The sequence below is a fragment of the Euprymna scolopes genome, chromosome 18, assembly GCF_053919585.1.
Source record: "Euprymna scolopes isolate OS-2025 chromosome 18, ASM5391958v1, whole genome shotgun sequence".
Taxonomy (NCBI): Eukaryota; Metazoa; Mollusca; class Cephalopoda; order Sepiida; family Sepiolidae; genus Euprymna; species Euprymna scolopes.
Genome location: NC_136499.1, coordinates 108676281 through 108693331, shown reverse-complemented (window position 1 = coordinate 108693331; position 17051 = coordinate 108676281). Strand labels below are relative to the sequence as shown.

The window sequence follows — 17051 nt, the reverse complement described above, 5'->3', positions numbered from 1 at the left end:
TCAATATATGTTACCGTGACATAGGTTGACATATATTCGGTGGGTTTTTAATAGTATTTTGTCTAGTTTATTATTTATAACAACTTTTCCCAAACTTACCGTGTTAAAAAGAGAGTCGGGCGCCATCTTGAATTTTCCACGGTAAACACTGTATGTTTTTCGAGCTGAATAAACATGTTACATTGACTAAAAACACGAAAAATATATCCAGTTTGGTAGAAAAGTAACTTATCTTGCCTTTGATAACATTTATTTGTTATATATTTGTTTTTTTTGACAACTTTTTCGAATCTATGTGTACAAACCCCTCCGCCAATACCGTATCGCGCGATAAAACAGGATTTAAGTTACAAAAAAAAAAATTAAAAAAAAAAAGAATACAATACAGAAAACACGTGTGCAAACGAAAGGTTTTAGAGTAACGTGGTACCGTCACCTCCTGTACACACACGCTGGTATAGGAATATACAGTTTAAGTAGTTGATGCACATGGTCGTTTATGAAATAGACAGCACAGAAATTCTCGGGCTTATACAAGTTGGTCCGCTTAGGCATTAAAGTGCTAGTTCAAAGAGAAAGGCCAGGTCGATTTTTTTAATGCTTTTTAAGCAAAAACAATATTACTTAAATTGTCATGTCGAAAATAATATATCCAAAAAATTACGAAAATTCATCGAATAGAAAGTTATTTATAGTTAAAAGTAATTTTTACGGAAAATGGGGGAAAATTGCATTTTTCGTAGATGTTTTAGAGTTGACCGCAAAAGATTGCAGAAACAGGGGCATAACTGAGAAACCATATTTTATTTACACCGCAATGGCGTCCAACATGTTTAGCCGATTGCAAAAGACATTTTTTAACTAACAACACAATAGCAGTTGTTCTACTAGATGAATTTTCGTAATTTTTTAATATATTACTATTTTCGACATAACAATACTTAATTGTCAATTAAGTAATATTGTTTTTGCTTAAAAGGACTTTTTTTTAATCATTCTGCCTCTTTTCTTTAAACAAGCACCGGCATTACTTTCTCCTTTTAGTATGAAAGGGGTAAGATTATTGTGGGTCGCCTGAGGCGCTCCCATCAGAATACCAACCAAGGCAAATTTCGCACCCATCTAAAGTGCTCGCACCCTTTCTCACCCAGTTAAACTGACGTCATGTCAGTCTCAGAGGAAAGGGGTAAATAGCGCCCTTCTCCTCTGCATACATAACCCCAAAAGAGGAATATTCCTTTAGAGATTATTCCAATACGAATGTTTCTTAATCGATTCAACATAGGGAAAAAGATTTTTTTCCCCCATTTTAAGGTTTTTATTTTTTTTATTTTTTTTAATGGCTTATTATTTGCGTTTATCAAGGCCAAAGGTCACTCGAGGATACGAGTTTGAATTTGACAAATGATGAGACAATACCTTGAGAGGATTAGATATTGTTTAATTATCTCACATTGCAAGAACTTAAGACTCCAGGGCCGGAAAGTGGGATTGAGAAGTTAGCGCCCCGAAGGGCACTGACTTGAAAAAAGTGTTTGGACAGCTTCGTTGGCATTCCCCGGTGAGGGCGCCTCACGCGATTAGCAATAAACTAACCCCTTCTCAAGGATGGACCTCCTAGAACTGCACAAAACTAAACTCCCACCGCAAAATCAATAGGAACTGGATCATTACTGGAATGGTTTAACTTTAATCTTTGTTGATTTTGGGGGCCTAGGTTAAAAATCCGTAGCCGAGTTGCAAGAATTGGAGATGCTGGGCAAAATTTGAATATTCAAAGATAGCTCGACAAAAATTTGTTAATAATTGGATATGAAAATGACAATGTTGTACTCAGCTGGGAAGCAGACCCGTGATATTGTGTTCCACAGACGGGGAGTTCTTGGAAATAAACTATGTTCATGGAAGTTCCGTTTAGTTTTATGTTATACAGAGACAGGAAAGAAAATTATTTACAATGGTTGTAACTAGACGAGTTTTTGCTGTGAATGTTTTACGGAGATGGGGGACTAGAGTTTGGAGTCAAGCAGTTACCCTGGAAATAATAAAATATTGAAAAATAGCATTTGTATGTCTTCATTATTTCTTTTTTTTGTCTTTAAAAACATTTTTTATAAATGTTTTTAAAGACAAAAAAAATGTATTTGATTTATAAGAAATAAAATTCAAGCTGCAAAAATTCCTATCAAAATTTTGCAGAGATAAAATTCATGGTTATTGCAGGTGATTTTCCAACGAATGATAAAAAATATAAAAGTAATACAAATTTTTTATACATGTAGTTTTAAAGGTTAAAAAACTTCCAAGACACACACCATAGTAATATATATATATATATATATATATATATATATATATATATATATATATATAGATAGAGAGAGAGAGAGAGAGAGAGAGAGAGAGAGAGACGCACACACACACACACAATCCAGTAAGTATTTGAATAGATTTACGGTAAATTATTTACAAAAGTAAATTGACTAGAAATCGGTGAAATTGTTGCAGGCTAAAAATGATGCAAACGCGGAATATTACTGCGGGATGATTAAGCACGTGTCCGGAAAAGTGAAAAGGAAATACAATAATTCTTACTATTCAGACTAATATTCTAATCTTAGTTGTTATATTTACAACGTTTCAGCCGATGCGACCTGCTCTTCAGCGTGTGCATATTTTAAAAATTGGGAATCTGAATGCAATTTCAAACTAGTTCCCAAGTTCGTTGTTTGCCTCGGTCGAAGAGTTGGAAATATAACGACTAAGATTAAAATATTAGTCCGAATAATAAAACTTATCCATCCTTATAAACACACACACACACACACACACACACACACAAAAGTAAATAACAAATTTGAACAAAGTCACTAAATAACGGCGTCAGTTGACGGTCTTGGTTTATTGCGAGAAAAAAAATTCTGTGTGGGCATTAAATATTTTGTTTTGTTAAATATCATTTTATGAGAAATTTTTTCAAGATAAAATCTATTGAGAAATATATGCTTTAAAATATGTAAACATTAGGAAAAGTTATCCAATGGCCCAAATGGATGGACATTTTGGATAACTTTATCTAATGTTTACATATCAAAATATGCATTTCCCCCATTAAACATATGCATTCCCCCATTAAACATATTTTATCTCGAAAAGATTCCTCATATAATAAAAACAGATTTTAAATGGCTACACAGAATTTTTTTCTGATTACATTCACATCATTATTTAGTAACTTTGCCCAAATGTGTTTACTTGCTGCACAACACCCCATTACTAAAGCAAAGTTAAACACAAAAATCCAGTCCTAGTCCTGTCCATAAAAAAGGTAATAAAATTTGCTATGATCGGGCCCTGTCAGTATTCATTAGTAAGAGCACCTCAGACGATCGGCACAGAAAGATGGTCTTTTGATACAGACTAAAAACAGATACACTTTTTTGCTATAAGGCATAAAATTACAATTTCACAAAATCATCAAATGTGCGAGAAAATGTAGTTTGTTGGTCATCTTCTCAGCTGACTGAATGATTAACTGTTTGTTTGTTGTTTTTTTTTTGTTTAATTTTCTTCTATGAAGATTGTAAAGCTGGGTATAGGGCAGCCAAACCAGCTGACAACATTGCTCTGCTTTTTATTGAAACCAACCGAGAGATCTTTTTAGTATCCTCGTTGTTTTCTTAAGTGCAATTGTCTGGATCTCTTTTGCACTTGCTTCACCAGGAATATTAGTTAGGTAGGGCTTACCGCTTCATACCTTACAAAATACTCCAGCAAAACCCTAACAGCCAGCCGTGGTTCACCCCGTGGTTCACTTTGAAGATTGCGAATACAGGGGATATACTTATCTCCTTTTTCGCCACTTTAACTTATTGTTTCAGGCCATAGCGACAGACTTTTTTTTTTAAATAAAAACAATAACAGTTGTTCTATTCGATGAGTTTTCGTAAGTTTTGGATATATTACCATTTTCGACATAAGTACGGTTGTTTCTGCTTACAACCACATTAAAAAATTTGTCGACTATCTTAACAAGCACCTTTTTTACTTTAATTGTGAATGAATTTTTTTTTAATTTGATGAAGACTAGAAAGTGAAAGGAAACTTTTGTAAAACAAAACAAAAAAAAAAGAAAGAAAAGTTGAATTGATTTGTTCGTTAACTGTTGAATATATATATATATATATATATAAAGCAGCTAAATTCCACCCCTTCACAGTAGAGATCCTAAGTGTAAGAAGGCCTTTTACTCCAATAGTTTCTTCCACAGAACTGCTAGACTTTCGAACTCCTTTCCGGAATTCTGCTTTCCCAACCGTACTGACATGCAGAAGTTGAAGTGTAATGTGAACAAACATCTTGCTACTCATCTCCCTTCATAATGCCCCCGCAACTTATGTCCCCGATAGTAGGCCCCTACATCAAGTGGGTTCCAAAATCGATGGTCTAAATTTTAAAGGGTAGGGCATTAATTTTAAAGAATCTGGCTTCAATATCAATGGCATTAACTTTAAAGAATCGGGCCTCATTATGAATGGCCTAAATTTTAAAGGGTTGGTCCTAAATTTTGAAGAATTGGTCTAACTATTAAAGAGCTGGACCTTAATTTAACGGAATCGGGTCCCAATATCAATGGTCTAAATTTTAAAGGATTGGCCATCAATATAAATGGACAAATTTTAAAAGGTGTGGCTTAATTTTAAGGGTTGGGTCTCAATATCAATGGCCTGAATATTAAAGGGTTGGGCCTTAATTTTAAAAGGTCGGGCCCGAATATCAATGACCAAAATTTTAAAAGGTTGGGCATCGATTTTAAAGAGTCGGGCTTCAATATCAATGGCCTAAATTTTAAAGGGTCGGTCCCCAATATCAATGGCCTCATCTGTAAAAAGGCAAGCTTCAATGCTTTAATTTTGAAAGGGTTAGACATTATTTTTAAGGAGTTACGTTTCAATTTTAAAAAGCATCATTAGAAATAGGGGTTAGCTTGCACCATCAACGAGTTAGATTCAATAGGGTTGGCTTTAATCTGATTAACTGAAACATGAAGGAGTTACAAAAATATATATTTACCGTGTTGAGTTTCCCTTCGTGCAACTCCTGCAATGTCGGCCTTGTTTTAAGGGCGGCTGTGGTCGACAAAAGGTTTCTGTAATGGTCTAAATGCGGAATCGCTTCGGTAGTATTCCCTCCAAAGGTCTTCAGGTTGCTCGTGTCGTAGGAATGTGTCCGGTAGGTGTCCGTTGGACTGAACGAGAATGTTCCGTGGGGTGAGTCCGGAGGGAAACGTTCACTGGTGCTGTCGATGCTGTGCCTATAATGTTGGATGCTATTCTCACGCTCGCGGGCCTCCGGGTCCATTTCAATCTCGCAGGGTTCCGCGATCGAAACCCGGTGAACCTTGAAACGGGACGAGCTGTTCCGTTTCGCCTCGCTCGGAAGATCGGTCAGCTCGTCTTTAGACTCGAGCACAAGACTACTGTCCCGGGAGCCCTTTGTTTTCGCCGGCTTCTTTTTGCTGTTCGGGTCCTTAACATCGCGAATCTCCAGGACGATCTCATCCGTGTCATGAGGTTTCGTAGGGTCAGTTGTCGGAGAAGTTACAATACCAGCGGATCCTTTTCCGCGAGACGATTTGTCTGCCATGTTCAGACGAATTAATTGAACGGAAAGAAAGAAAGGAAAAAAAAAAACCCTGACTATTTATACACGCGGCGAATATTTATTTACATGCGCCTGGATATATAAATAGAATTAAAACGATTCACTCATACATATATATTTATATATCACAATGAGTCAAATTGTGTTTTAACCCCAAATGGAAGTTATTTTAAATGTTCTTTTGTAGTGTTCAATGTTATGAATTATATAAGAGTATGTGAGTGTTCGTTTAGATATAGATTACAAGTGATCTGTGAAGCTAGCTATAATTTAATAATACTAATGTGTATATGTGTATTCTAAGAATATATATAAGGCCGGAAAAGGAGCTATAGAAAAATGTGTGTGTATAATTTCCGAAGGAAATGCGTCAGGCTAAATGCTATAAAACTAAAAAGTAATATATATATATATATATTATATTACACGTACTTCTGTACGATTTCTAAATGGCATTTATTTAATACGATCTCCTAAAGAACGTCCAATATCGAAACTATATAGCTGCTTTAATCTTATAATACAAGTGTATGTATAAGAAACTTATATTATAGAGTTAAATATATATTTGAAAACTTTTTGCTACATAAAAAACTACACCCACATTTAAGATATATTTTCTTTTTTTTTTTTCTAGCTCACACACACGAGATGAAGTTGTGTGTGATTAAGCAATCGGATATTTAGATGTCAATATTTTAGCTACAAAGTAAATATATATATACAATATATGTATATATTTGGTGTTACCTTCGTAAATTAGCTTATTATGTCTCGTAGGAGATGAAGGAAGTTCAAGTCGCGCGTGTGTGTGAAGTTTTAGAAGGTGGGTCCTATATGATTCTGGACAAAGTCTATCAGTATATAATGTTTTATTTTGGTTGGACGGACGACTTATGATGAATAAATAAGTAAAAAGCTAATATTTGTATTTTTTTTTTTTTTTCTTTTTAAGCTTTCATTTCAACTTTTTTGATATTCGACCGGTTTTGTTTGGTTGAATTTAAATTGCCAGTTAGTTCTCACTTATAAATACTTGGAAATAAAATTATCAATTTTATGAATTAATTTTGTTTGTGTTTTGTTTCTCCTTTTTTAAAATGAAATTATTTTTTAAATAATCATAACGAAAAAGTTATTTAAATTGTTTTTAAACAGCAAACTTACGCAATCTTAGTTCGAAAAATAGATTTTTTTTTTATTTAGAAAAATAAATGTGGAAATGAGAATATATATTTAGTATAAATGACGTTTAAGAAAATCTATTTAAGCAAAATAATAATGGTAAACATATATATATAGATATAGAACTACAATAAGCAAAATTATTTTAATTACAAAATGTTTTTCACGAAAAAGATTTCAAATTTCAAATAAATTTACATTTTAAATAATAAATGAATATATTTTTTAAATGTTTAATTATAAATAATCGTTTTGTTTATACAAGACGAAAAAAAAAATCAAGTCGAAAATAAAATGGAAAGAAAAAATAAACGAACGAATAAATCTACGACAGATTTACGAATTAACAGATGAAAAAAAAATTATTTGTGGGGAAAACAAAGTGAAATTTTTAAAGAAATGAATGAAATTAGGAAAAATACAATTCATTTAACATTAATAAAGTTTAAAGAAACCGAATCTAAGAAAATATATTTCTTTTGTTTTAATTTTGTTTTCTTTTAAGTCGGCCCCTTGATTTGCATCGTCTTTAAAAGGGTTTTTTTTTTTTTATATATTAAAAAAAAAAAATAAATAAATAAATATTTGTTTAAAACTACTTCTTACCTTTTTGGAAAAAATATCTAAAATTAGCGAAAAAAAACAAAAAACGAAAACAAATTAAATACAAATTTAAAAAGTAATAAATCCGAATATTTTTTTTTCGCTTTCATTCCATTATTCCATTTGAATTTTTAGAGAAGGATTTTTTTTTCTCCCGTAAAATCAAATCAAACTCCATTTGTTAACGCATTTTTGTGAAAAAAAAAAAAAAAAAAAATGAATAATTCTTCCCGGTTTTTTGTTGGAAACGGAAATATAATTTTGTTTCCCGGTAAGTATAAATAATAAAAAAAAAAAATGTATTTTGGTTTTTGTTTTCTTTCTTTCTTGCTAAATAAAGTCCAGTTTTCTATAAGTCAAAAAGAAAAAAAAAATGCCGACTAAAAAAACGAAGTCATGTTTCTTGTGGAAGGTTTGACAACTTGAAATAAAATCCCATTTTTCATTTTCTTTTCGTAAACCCCAAAAAAAAATTTAAAAAAAAAACCCTCAGCCGTAATTGTCCGAGTCGCTATTATAAAGAGGAGTCAGCGTTTCTCATTGGGACTAAAAATAATGAACAATAAACCTCAATTATAAAGCGACATCAAGTCGGCTGCCTCTACCTTTAACTACTACTACTACTACTACTTATAATCATTCAATAAAAAAGAAGTAGTAGTAGTAGTAAGAATGTAATAGTAGCGCTAATAGTATACCAATAGTAGCAGTATACAATTAACGGAAATCCCTCTTTGCCTTCTTTTGGATCTTATAACTACAAGTACTAATAAATAGTAATTATAGTGTAATAATTATAGTATTGAATAAAAAGCGTAGTAATAGTAGTTGTAGTGGTAGAGATTATATCTTTCAATAAAAGAAGCATTAGTCATAGTACTCTTATTCAGGGATATTATTTCAGGAAAAAAATAAAGAAGTAACACTAACAGTAGTAATGTTATTGATTAACAGGTCTATAGATATATAGTAGTAGTAGTAGTGATATTATTCAATACAAATATTATTAGTAGTAGTAGTCGTGGTGATGTCATTCAATAGTATTAATAGTTGTGGTGATATTCAATAATAGTGGAAGTAGTAGTTGTAGTAATATCGTTCAATAGTAGCAAGCAGTAGTCGTCGTAATAATAGTAGAAGTTATACTAGTTGTGGTAATAATAGTATTATCGCAATACTACTACTAATAATAATCGCAATTTACCCTCGGTTATTTTAGTTTGTTTTTTTTCTTTCATTTTTTTTTTTTTTCTTTCTTTTGTCAGATTTTTTTTATCAAGAATTGCCCGCGTCCGTTGATTTTCGCGCGTTTACTGAATAAGTAGAAAAAAAAATAGAAGAAACTGTCAGTGGACACACGACGTCTTCACTTTTCCAGCTGGCGAGACAGATTAGGTGTCACCTCCTCGACGATGGGACATACGCGACGAATGCTGCCATAAGCGCAGGTATCGTGTCCTTTTATAACGCCGCGATGTCCGGCCTTTCCGCTTCCAACGAAGCAGACGACAAAAAAAAATGAAGGCGAAAAATGCTGCATTGGAGGAGGAGGCGGAGAAGAGTGGATGAGGAAGGGGGAGGAGTGGGAGAAGAAGGGGAGGAGTATGAGGAGTAAAGAAAACAAGAAGGTGATGGAACGGGGGGAGGAGGGATGAATAAGAAGGAATAAATATGTAAAGAAGACTAGTAAAAACAATTAGTTTTATTGCAGTATACAGAGAAAAAGTGAAAAGAAATATTTCAAATGCAAAAGATGTATATAGAAGAACACAGTTTAAGACTGTAAATTATACTTGACAAGAATTTATTGTTCGACAGGATACTCAAATGAGAAATATTAAGATTTCTTATTTTAATAGTTCTTATTTGAGTATCCTGTCGAACAATAAATTCTTGTAAAGTATAATTGGTAAATTTTTAGATTAGGTCCACCTACACAATTTTCTTTTAAATGACGACCCAAATAAGTTTTCGGCTCTGCTGAATACGGAAATCGCATTGAAATTTTGCAGAAATAAATAGTTAGCGAGATATAAAAAGTTGTATTATGCATTGTATTCTTTGGCGGCCGTCTTTGTTACGTGCGTGCGCGCACCATAAACAAATCTACGCGCGTAACAAAGATGGCCGCCAAAGGATACAATGCATTAAACAACTTTTTATATCTCGCTAACTACTTATTTCTGCAAAATTTCAATACGATTTCCGTATTCAGCATAGTCGAAATCCTATAGAGTCGTCATTTAAAAGAAAATTGTGGAGGTGGACCTAATCTAAAAAAATACCGTATAATTTACAATCTTATTGAGAACTCTGACAAGCAAGCTCTATTTCCTATCTTAGTTGCATTGCGCTTTTTTATTTGGTTGAGGTTACTGTATAAATATTATTATTTATATTCGCTTTAAGTTTACACAAGCTTTTGGCTTGAAAACTTAACTTTAACTTCTGGATTACATATATATATATATATATATATATATATATATATATATATATATATATATATATATATGTGTGTGTGTGTGTGTGTGTGTGTGTGTGTGTGTGTGTGTGTGTGTGTGTATTCCAGTGGAAATATATTTTCTTATAATATATACCAATCCTTATTTAAGAAGCTCAATGTAATTAAAGAGCAATATAGCGAATAAATGACAAAAAACTATATTCCAAAATTCATAATGTTGACCATCTTATAATTTATTCCTTTAATTCAGTTGACATTTACAATTCTTGACAGTATCTGTTTCGTAGCGCAAAATTAATCGCTTAATTATTATATTGATCAGTGAATCTATTATGCCCTTAACTCATCAGAAGAAATAGCAAAAATCAGTCTGTCAAAAGGAAATAAAGTGTGATTTGACAGGATTAAAATCCGAAAATTGAAAGAGAAGATATCTCTCTTTCTCTTTCTTTCTTTCTCTCTCTCTCTCTCTCTCTCTCTCTCTCTCTCTCTCTCTCTATATATATATATATATATATATATATATATATATATATATATATATATTGAATTTACAATATTTTATTCAAAACACGGAATACGAAACAAAGGTGAAAAGTTCCTTATTCCATAGAGTTTCAAAGATAGGCTCTTTTCCTCAGAGGAAAAAAACGTTAGCAAAAGGTTAGTATAGATAAATATCTATTTTTTACTGGTGAGCTCAATTTGTGAAAACAGTCGAGAAAAAAAGTTTTTGGAAAGAAAATAAAAGTTTATAGGAAAAATGAAAAAGATATCCAATAATTTTGGTTTCAAATATCCCGTGACATTCAAAAGTTCGTAATAGGTGTGGCGATGAGTAAATTCAAAAAGAGTTCAGTAACATATCCTTTGGAATCTTTTTAAAAAATATCAGGGGTTGAAGAAATGATGAAAAGCTCGTGGAGACGAATTTATATATATATATATATATATATATATATATATATATATATATATATATATATATATATATATATATATATAATATAAAGCTGAACGTCTGTGTGTGTGTGTCTAGTCACGAATAGGCTCCTATATGGTTGACTATTATAGAAAACTGATCACATATAATCATAGAAGATGTATCGAGACACAGGAATGGGTATGTTTGATCTGACATAATGATGATTCATTAAAATTGTGGGGTCAGCGTACGCGCCTGGTCCACAAAGTATGGAAATAAAAAATTTAAAAATTAAAAAAAAAAAAAACGTTTACAAGTGTTTTTGATATAGATGTACATAATACTTTGATAAGTATGTTTTAACTTAAATAGGGATGGTATAATAAAATTGTGGGGTCTGCGTTCGCGCCTGGCATCCATAGAATGGGATTAGGCACAAACTTTAATAAAGACTTTTCATATCTATCTGCGTAAGTATACTTTGATAATTATGTTTCAGTTTGAAGAAATATGGTATAATAAAATTATGGGGTATTCGTTCGCGCCTGACCTCCATAGAATGGAAATATGTCACAAAGTTTAACAAGGTTTTTTGATATAGATCCAGAGAATATTGTGATAAGTGTTTCAGTGTGAACAGGTATGATAAATAAATTATGGGGTTTATCTATTTTATTTTTACTTTCATCATATTTTGCTTTGGTTTTAATACCCCCAAATTCGAAGTTATCTCTTTACAACCTTTCCTTTTTATAACCTATCATAGTTTCATAAATCAGAGTCCATTTTCTGTAGGCTGTTTTTAAACCCAATCAACGACGGGTACTTTTGCTAGTATATATATATATATATATGTGTGTGTGTGTGTGTGTGTGTGTGTGTGTGTATATATACACACACATATGTGTGTGTATATATATATACACACACACATACACACACACACACATATATATATATACACACACACATACACACATATATATGTGTGTGTGTGTGTGTGTGTGTGTGTGTGTGTGTGTTTGTGTGTGTGTGTGTATATATCCCTCTTCAGCGTAGCTTGACTGTTGTATGATATAAAAATCACTTTGTGTGTGTGAGTGTATGTGTGAATTCTTTCCTATTTAGGATCCGAATAGGCTGAGCCTATCTTTTTCAAATTTCACACAAGAATAATTTATATGTCTGGCAGTGTTCTTAGATATGTTTTGTACAGAAATTCATCTGATAAGTATCGAAAATCGAAAAAATCTGATCCTGAAAATGGCCTTTCTTTCTTATAGATAAAAAAGAATTTGTACAGAGTAATATTTTACGTTACACCACAAGGGAGATAATAAAATCTCAACAAATCATTTCTTCCTTAAAAAAAAAAGTTATCGGCATCTGGAAATATAGCTCAGTGGTAGAGCATTAGACTACAGACCGAATGATTCACTGTTCAAGCCCGGTTGTACCTCAACATTTTATTTTAATTTCTTCTCATTAATAAATTAAATTTACGAGAAAAGATGTACTATTTAAAATTGCCGCAAATCATTTCTTCATTTGCATATTTTAATCAGAAGTAAGTTTCCAGGCATTGATCAGCTGACATTTATTTATTTATTTTTACGAATTAGTTCTCCAGGCAAATTAATCCATCGTAATATATAATATTAAATGAAGGGTTAATTTGGTAATGATACATATGCAATCTACATAAATTTAAATAACATGCTTGTGCATATTGTACGAACGGGCAATGCCGGGTGTCCAGCTAGTATATATATATATATATATATATATATATATATATATATATATATATGCCAAACAACTTAGTTTGTGTGTATATATATATATATATATATATATATATATATATATGTGTGTGTGTGTGTGTGTGTGTGTGTATGTGTGTGTGTAATATATATATATATATATATATATATATATATATATATATATATGCCACTGATGAATTGTGATACAACGAAACAGGACTGTATGCCGATGACTACAAATATATTTTAAGCCCCCCTCTTTGGGTAGAGCACTGTCGTTAATAATCTCACCCGCTACTTAATTGGTTGAAAAATGCGGAGCTCGCTCTTTGTTTGTTTACAAACAGGCGGTTTGAGCATTGTAAAAGTGGTGGACGGATGTTTGTTTAAATAGACATTCGGACAGGTTCTTTGCAGGCATCGCTTCCATGGTCGAGTGAGAGAACTGTAGAATGTCAGCAATACGGTTCTAGGTTCAATCCTTGGCTTGGGAGTGGTGCTAGTCAAGCGGTACTGATGAGTTGTGATACAACAAAACAGGGCTGTATGTCGATGACTATATAAATATAAATAAATAAATATATATATATATATATATATATATATATATATATATATATATATATATATATATATATACTAGCTGTACCCGGCCACGCGTTGCTGTGGCTCAGTTTGTTAAAATGGAACACATGTGAAAGTAGAGAAAAGTTTGATTCTTTTTTTCAAGAGAATGTACAAATTAGTTTTTTTTAACAGATGTTAAGAAAATAAACAGAAAAATACTTCCATCATTAATTATGCAAAAAAATAAATAAAATGTTTATTTAGTGTTTCAATATGCTTATAAATTACGATAAAACTTGCTGAGTATGCACTGTTTTACGGTTGTTGTAAAAATGGAACGGAAACTTAAATTTCGCTTCATTTTAATCTTTCTTAATTTTTTAATTGTGCCCCCCCAAACGAATATAATCAAAACAGTAACATTCAACAATTGTACTTTATGTATATAAAACACAAAATATTTATTAAAAAAATTTTTTTTTTTTTAAAGTTAATAAATAATTCCATTTTTAAACGAAAACGTCAGTTTACCTAACTTACTGTATTAATGCTATTTTTTTTTAAGCAAAAAAAAAAAAAAAGGTAAATATCCAGATACGCTACTACAGAACACCGACCACTCTAATTTGTTTTTTGATAGGTAATTGAGGTCGCTGACAAAGAATCTGATAGTCAAACTCGGGGCAAATTTACCGTTTGCATGGTATTTACCCCTGAACCCACGAACTTCTTTCCACCATTTTGCAGCTTCCGTTTATGCTACGCGTATGCACTCTGTAGCATAAACGACGGCTTCACCAAGCAAACTACGTTGGGAGGTAGGGGATTTTTTTTTCCAGGACATAGAATTTTCTAATTTTCAAAAATACATTATAGCGCTTTTTGGGCGGAAAATTTAAAATTAGCTGAAAAAGAAATAAAATAAGAAAAGGAAAGCACACCAAGTTGGAGTAGGAGGGGGGTAATTTATCTGTTTTTTTTTTACCTGGAACATCGAATTTTCAAATTTTCCGTAAGTAACGCACCGACATTTACCAATTAGAACACCATTTAACATTTTCCAAAGATTTTACTTTGTACATTGAGGGCGCGAGCGGGGGGGGGGCGGATGTGATGTTGGGGCGCGCAAACAAATTAGAGTGGTCGGTGTTCTGTAGTAGCGTATCTGGATATTTACCAAAAAAAAATATTTAGGTTTGGCTATAAATTCCTAAACTCATTTCACCCTAAATAATTTAGGTGACTGAAATAGGAATCTAATTGAATCTTTAATTTCCTGAATATTATGCTAGAATTCATTTTTCTTTGAGTTATATCGAATGCATTAATACGGATTTTAGGGGCTTTTTTCGTAATGTTACTGTAAAAATTATTTTTTATTGTTACAAATTACGATGCTTTAAAAAAAGCAAATATAAATTCTTGCGTTTTTTATTTACTACTGAAAACCATAACTTTAGTAAAGGTATTTTTTGTTTAAACAAAATAAAACATTTTCACTAAGAGTTAAGTAAAAATAATTAGTTCATTATATTCTGCGATCATTATTTGAAAAATACTGCAATTTTCATTAAAATTCGTTAATTTCCTGATTTTTGGTGAATTTTTAAGTAAAGGGAGGAGTCAAAATGTGTATACACTTTGAGCGTCGCCATTCATTTTGCGACCACGTGTGGTTAATTTAAATTAAAGTTCAATCACATGGTTACATTATCAATAATCATGTAATTTAAACCCATTGAAAATTTACCGATATTGTAAACACATTCTGTTTACATTAAGCCTGTGGTGTTTTTTTAGTGATGCAATGTTGGGGTTTTATTACATCCAGTTTGGCAGAAAAGTAACTTACCTTGCCTTTGATAACATTTATTTGTTATATATTTGTTTTTTGACAACTTTTTCGAATCTATGTGTACAGTAATACAACCCCCTTCGGAGGTTGGAATGCCCCCCCCACCTAAAATGTACTTGGAAAAATCGATTTTATAGTGAGATTTAAGAATGGTTAGTCGAAAAAAAGGTGAAAAACAAAACAAATAATCAATAAATAATTGTTACCAAAGGTAATAAATGCTACTTTTTTTTTTACTTACATGAATGAGTTTATTTTGTTTTAAAGTATTTTCAATCGCTTTTCGGGTTTTCTTTATTTTTTAATAATCTAATGCGGGTGTGTGGGTGCCAAATATCTCCAGATTTTCTAGAATTCTCCGCTAGATTGCAAACGAAATCTCCAGATCTAGCAGGAAAACCGCTAAATTGTAACACTGGTCACGTGACAGGAAGCGGTAATAAATAATTGTCCCTAAATAAAAAAAATGGCCTCTCGGTACAAAGAAAAACACCTATTTATCATAGAAAAATTAAGTATAATGTTATAATTAAAAAGAAATATATAAAAACACACATGGATATAGTAAACATATTATAGCAAAACGTGGAAGCCATCCGTCCAGTGGTTTTTTAGACAATTAATTCCGAACGAACCAACATTTACATTTATATATATATATATATATATATAGATATATATAATATTTTGATTGCAGAAATTCCCTTTTGGACCAAAGTACTGTAGGTTTCCAACAACGGATGCCACATACAAATTTATTAAATCTAGACTATTAGGCAGTATCTTATGTAACTTTAGAACGACATTTTAAACACGTATAGTCGTTATAATAAAATCCTGCATCCCATCCTAGGAGCAACATCATCACAATAGTAGCCACCTTGAGAGGAAGTAATTCCTATTTTTCCCTCAAAATAATACATACTCCCACCGCTCCCAGTCGTCACTGGGAGGTATTCTGCCCTTGGGACAAATATGGGGTTTCACCCTTCGTAACTGGATCATAAACTCATAGACAGCACAATCTTCCCCTTGTCCGTTACAAAAATAATAAAGTCTCCCCTCAATAATTCTGCTCCTTTTGATTTGATGATCTCTGGTCATTCTTATATTCCACAATAACGATATTAGCATGCTAACCAAATACTAATGTACCATTCAAACATAGCGTCGCAATGATACCTACTTTTGCCCTATGAATAAATTGCTCGCTCCCTCGATTTGTACCTTTTTTTTCAGTAATTATACTTTTTATAAACATACGTTTTTTGGGGGGTAATTCATTTATACATACTTTTTTAAACCTGCGCGATCTACTGGATTCTCTCGCTGTATATATTCTTCCCAAGTTTCTCTCTCTCTCTCTCTCTCTCTCTCTCTCTCTCTCTCTCTCTCTCTCTCTCTCCCTCCCTCTCTTCGAAGAGAAGACAACAAAGATTTATTTTCTCTATCTCTCGCACACCTAACAATTTACAATTTTCGTAAACACATCTCTATCTGTCCCCCACTCTTTATCTGTGCCTAAATCAAAACGTAGATTCCATGAACAAAGCTTCTTTCTTATAACTGCACGCCTGTGGAACTCTGTTCCGTCTGCCTGCTTCCCACCTGACTACAACTTGGATGTCTTCAAGTCCAACGTTAACAAATTCCTAATGAACCGCCTTCTTAAGTAAACACTTCATTAAATCTCCACACTAACGTACTGTACTTGCAATAACCCTTATCCCTGAGTGGCTTCCGGGCCTTGATAAGTGGTGACGATCGTGTAAAAAAAAAGCTTTTCTAAAAAAAAAATATATGTCGAGCAAAAAAATATTAATGAAAAGATTTCGAAAAAATAAAAACTTCACTTATATCTAACAATTTACGGTTGTTGATAAATAATTTGAAAAAAAAAATCTTGAAAACAGTTATATTCAGTCACTATACGGTAAGTTTTTGTTATTTTTACTTAGTGTATTTATATTTTCCCCATTTGTTTGTTTCGAAATTAGTCCGCGTCTATTACTGCACTCG

At 32.1% G+C, this 17051-nt stretch overlaps 1 protein-coding gene across 2 annotated transcripts in view; it reads right to left on the bottom strand.

The window, feature by feature from the left end:
• The window catches only part of LOC145297753 (solute carrier family 12 member 1-like), a 382960-nt gene extending 377020 nt beyond the window's left edge, over positions 1–5940 (bottom strand). For both annotated transcript variants that reach the window (XM_080143990.1, XM_080143991.1), the window contains exon 1: positions 5074–5940. In XM_080143990.1, the coding sequence (XP_080000116.1) occupies positions 5074–5646 (573 nt within the window). In that variant the 5' untranslated portion in view covers positions 5647–5940. The remainder of the gene's footprint in view (positions 1–5073) is intronic.
• Between the last annotated feature and the right edge of the window lie 11111 nt (positions 5941–17051).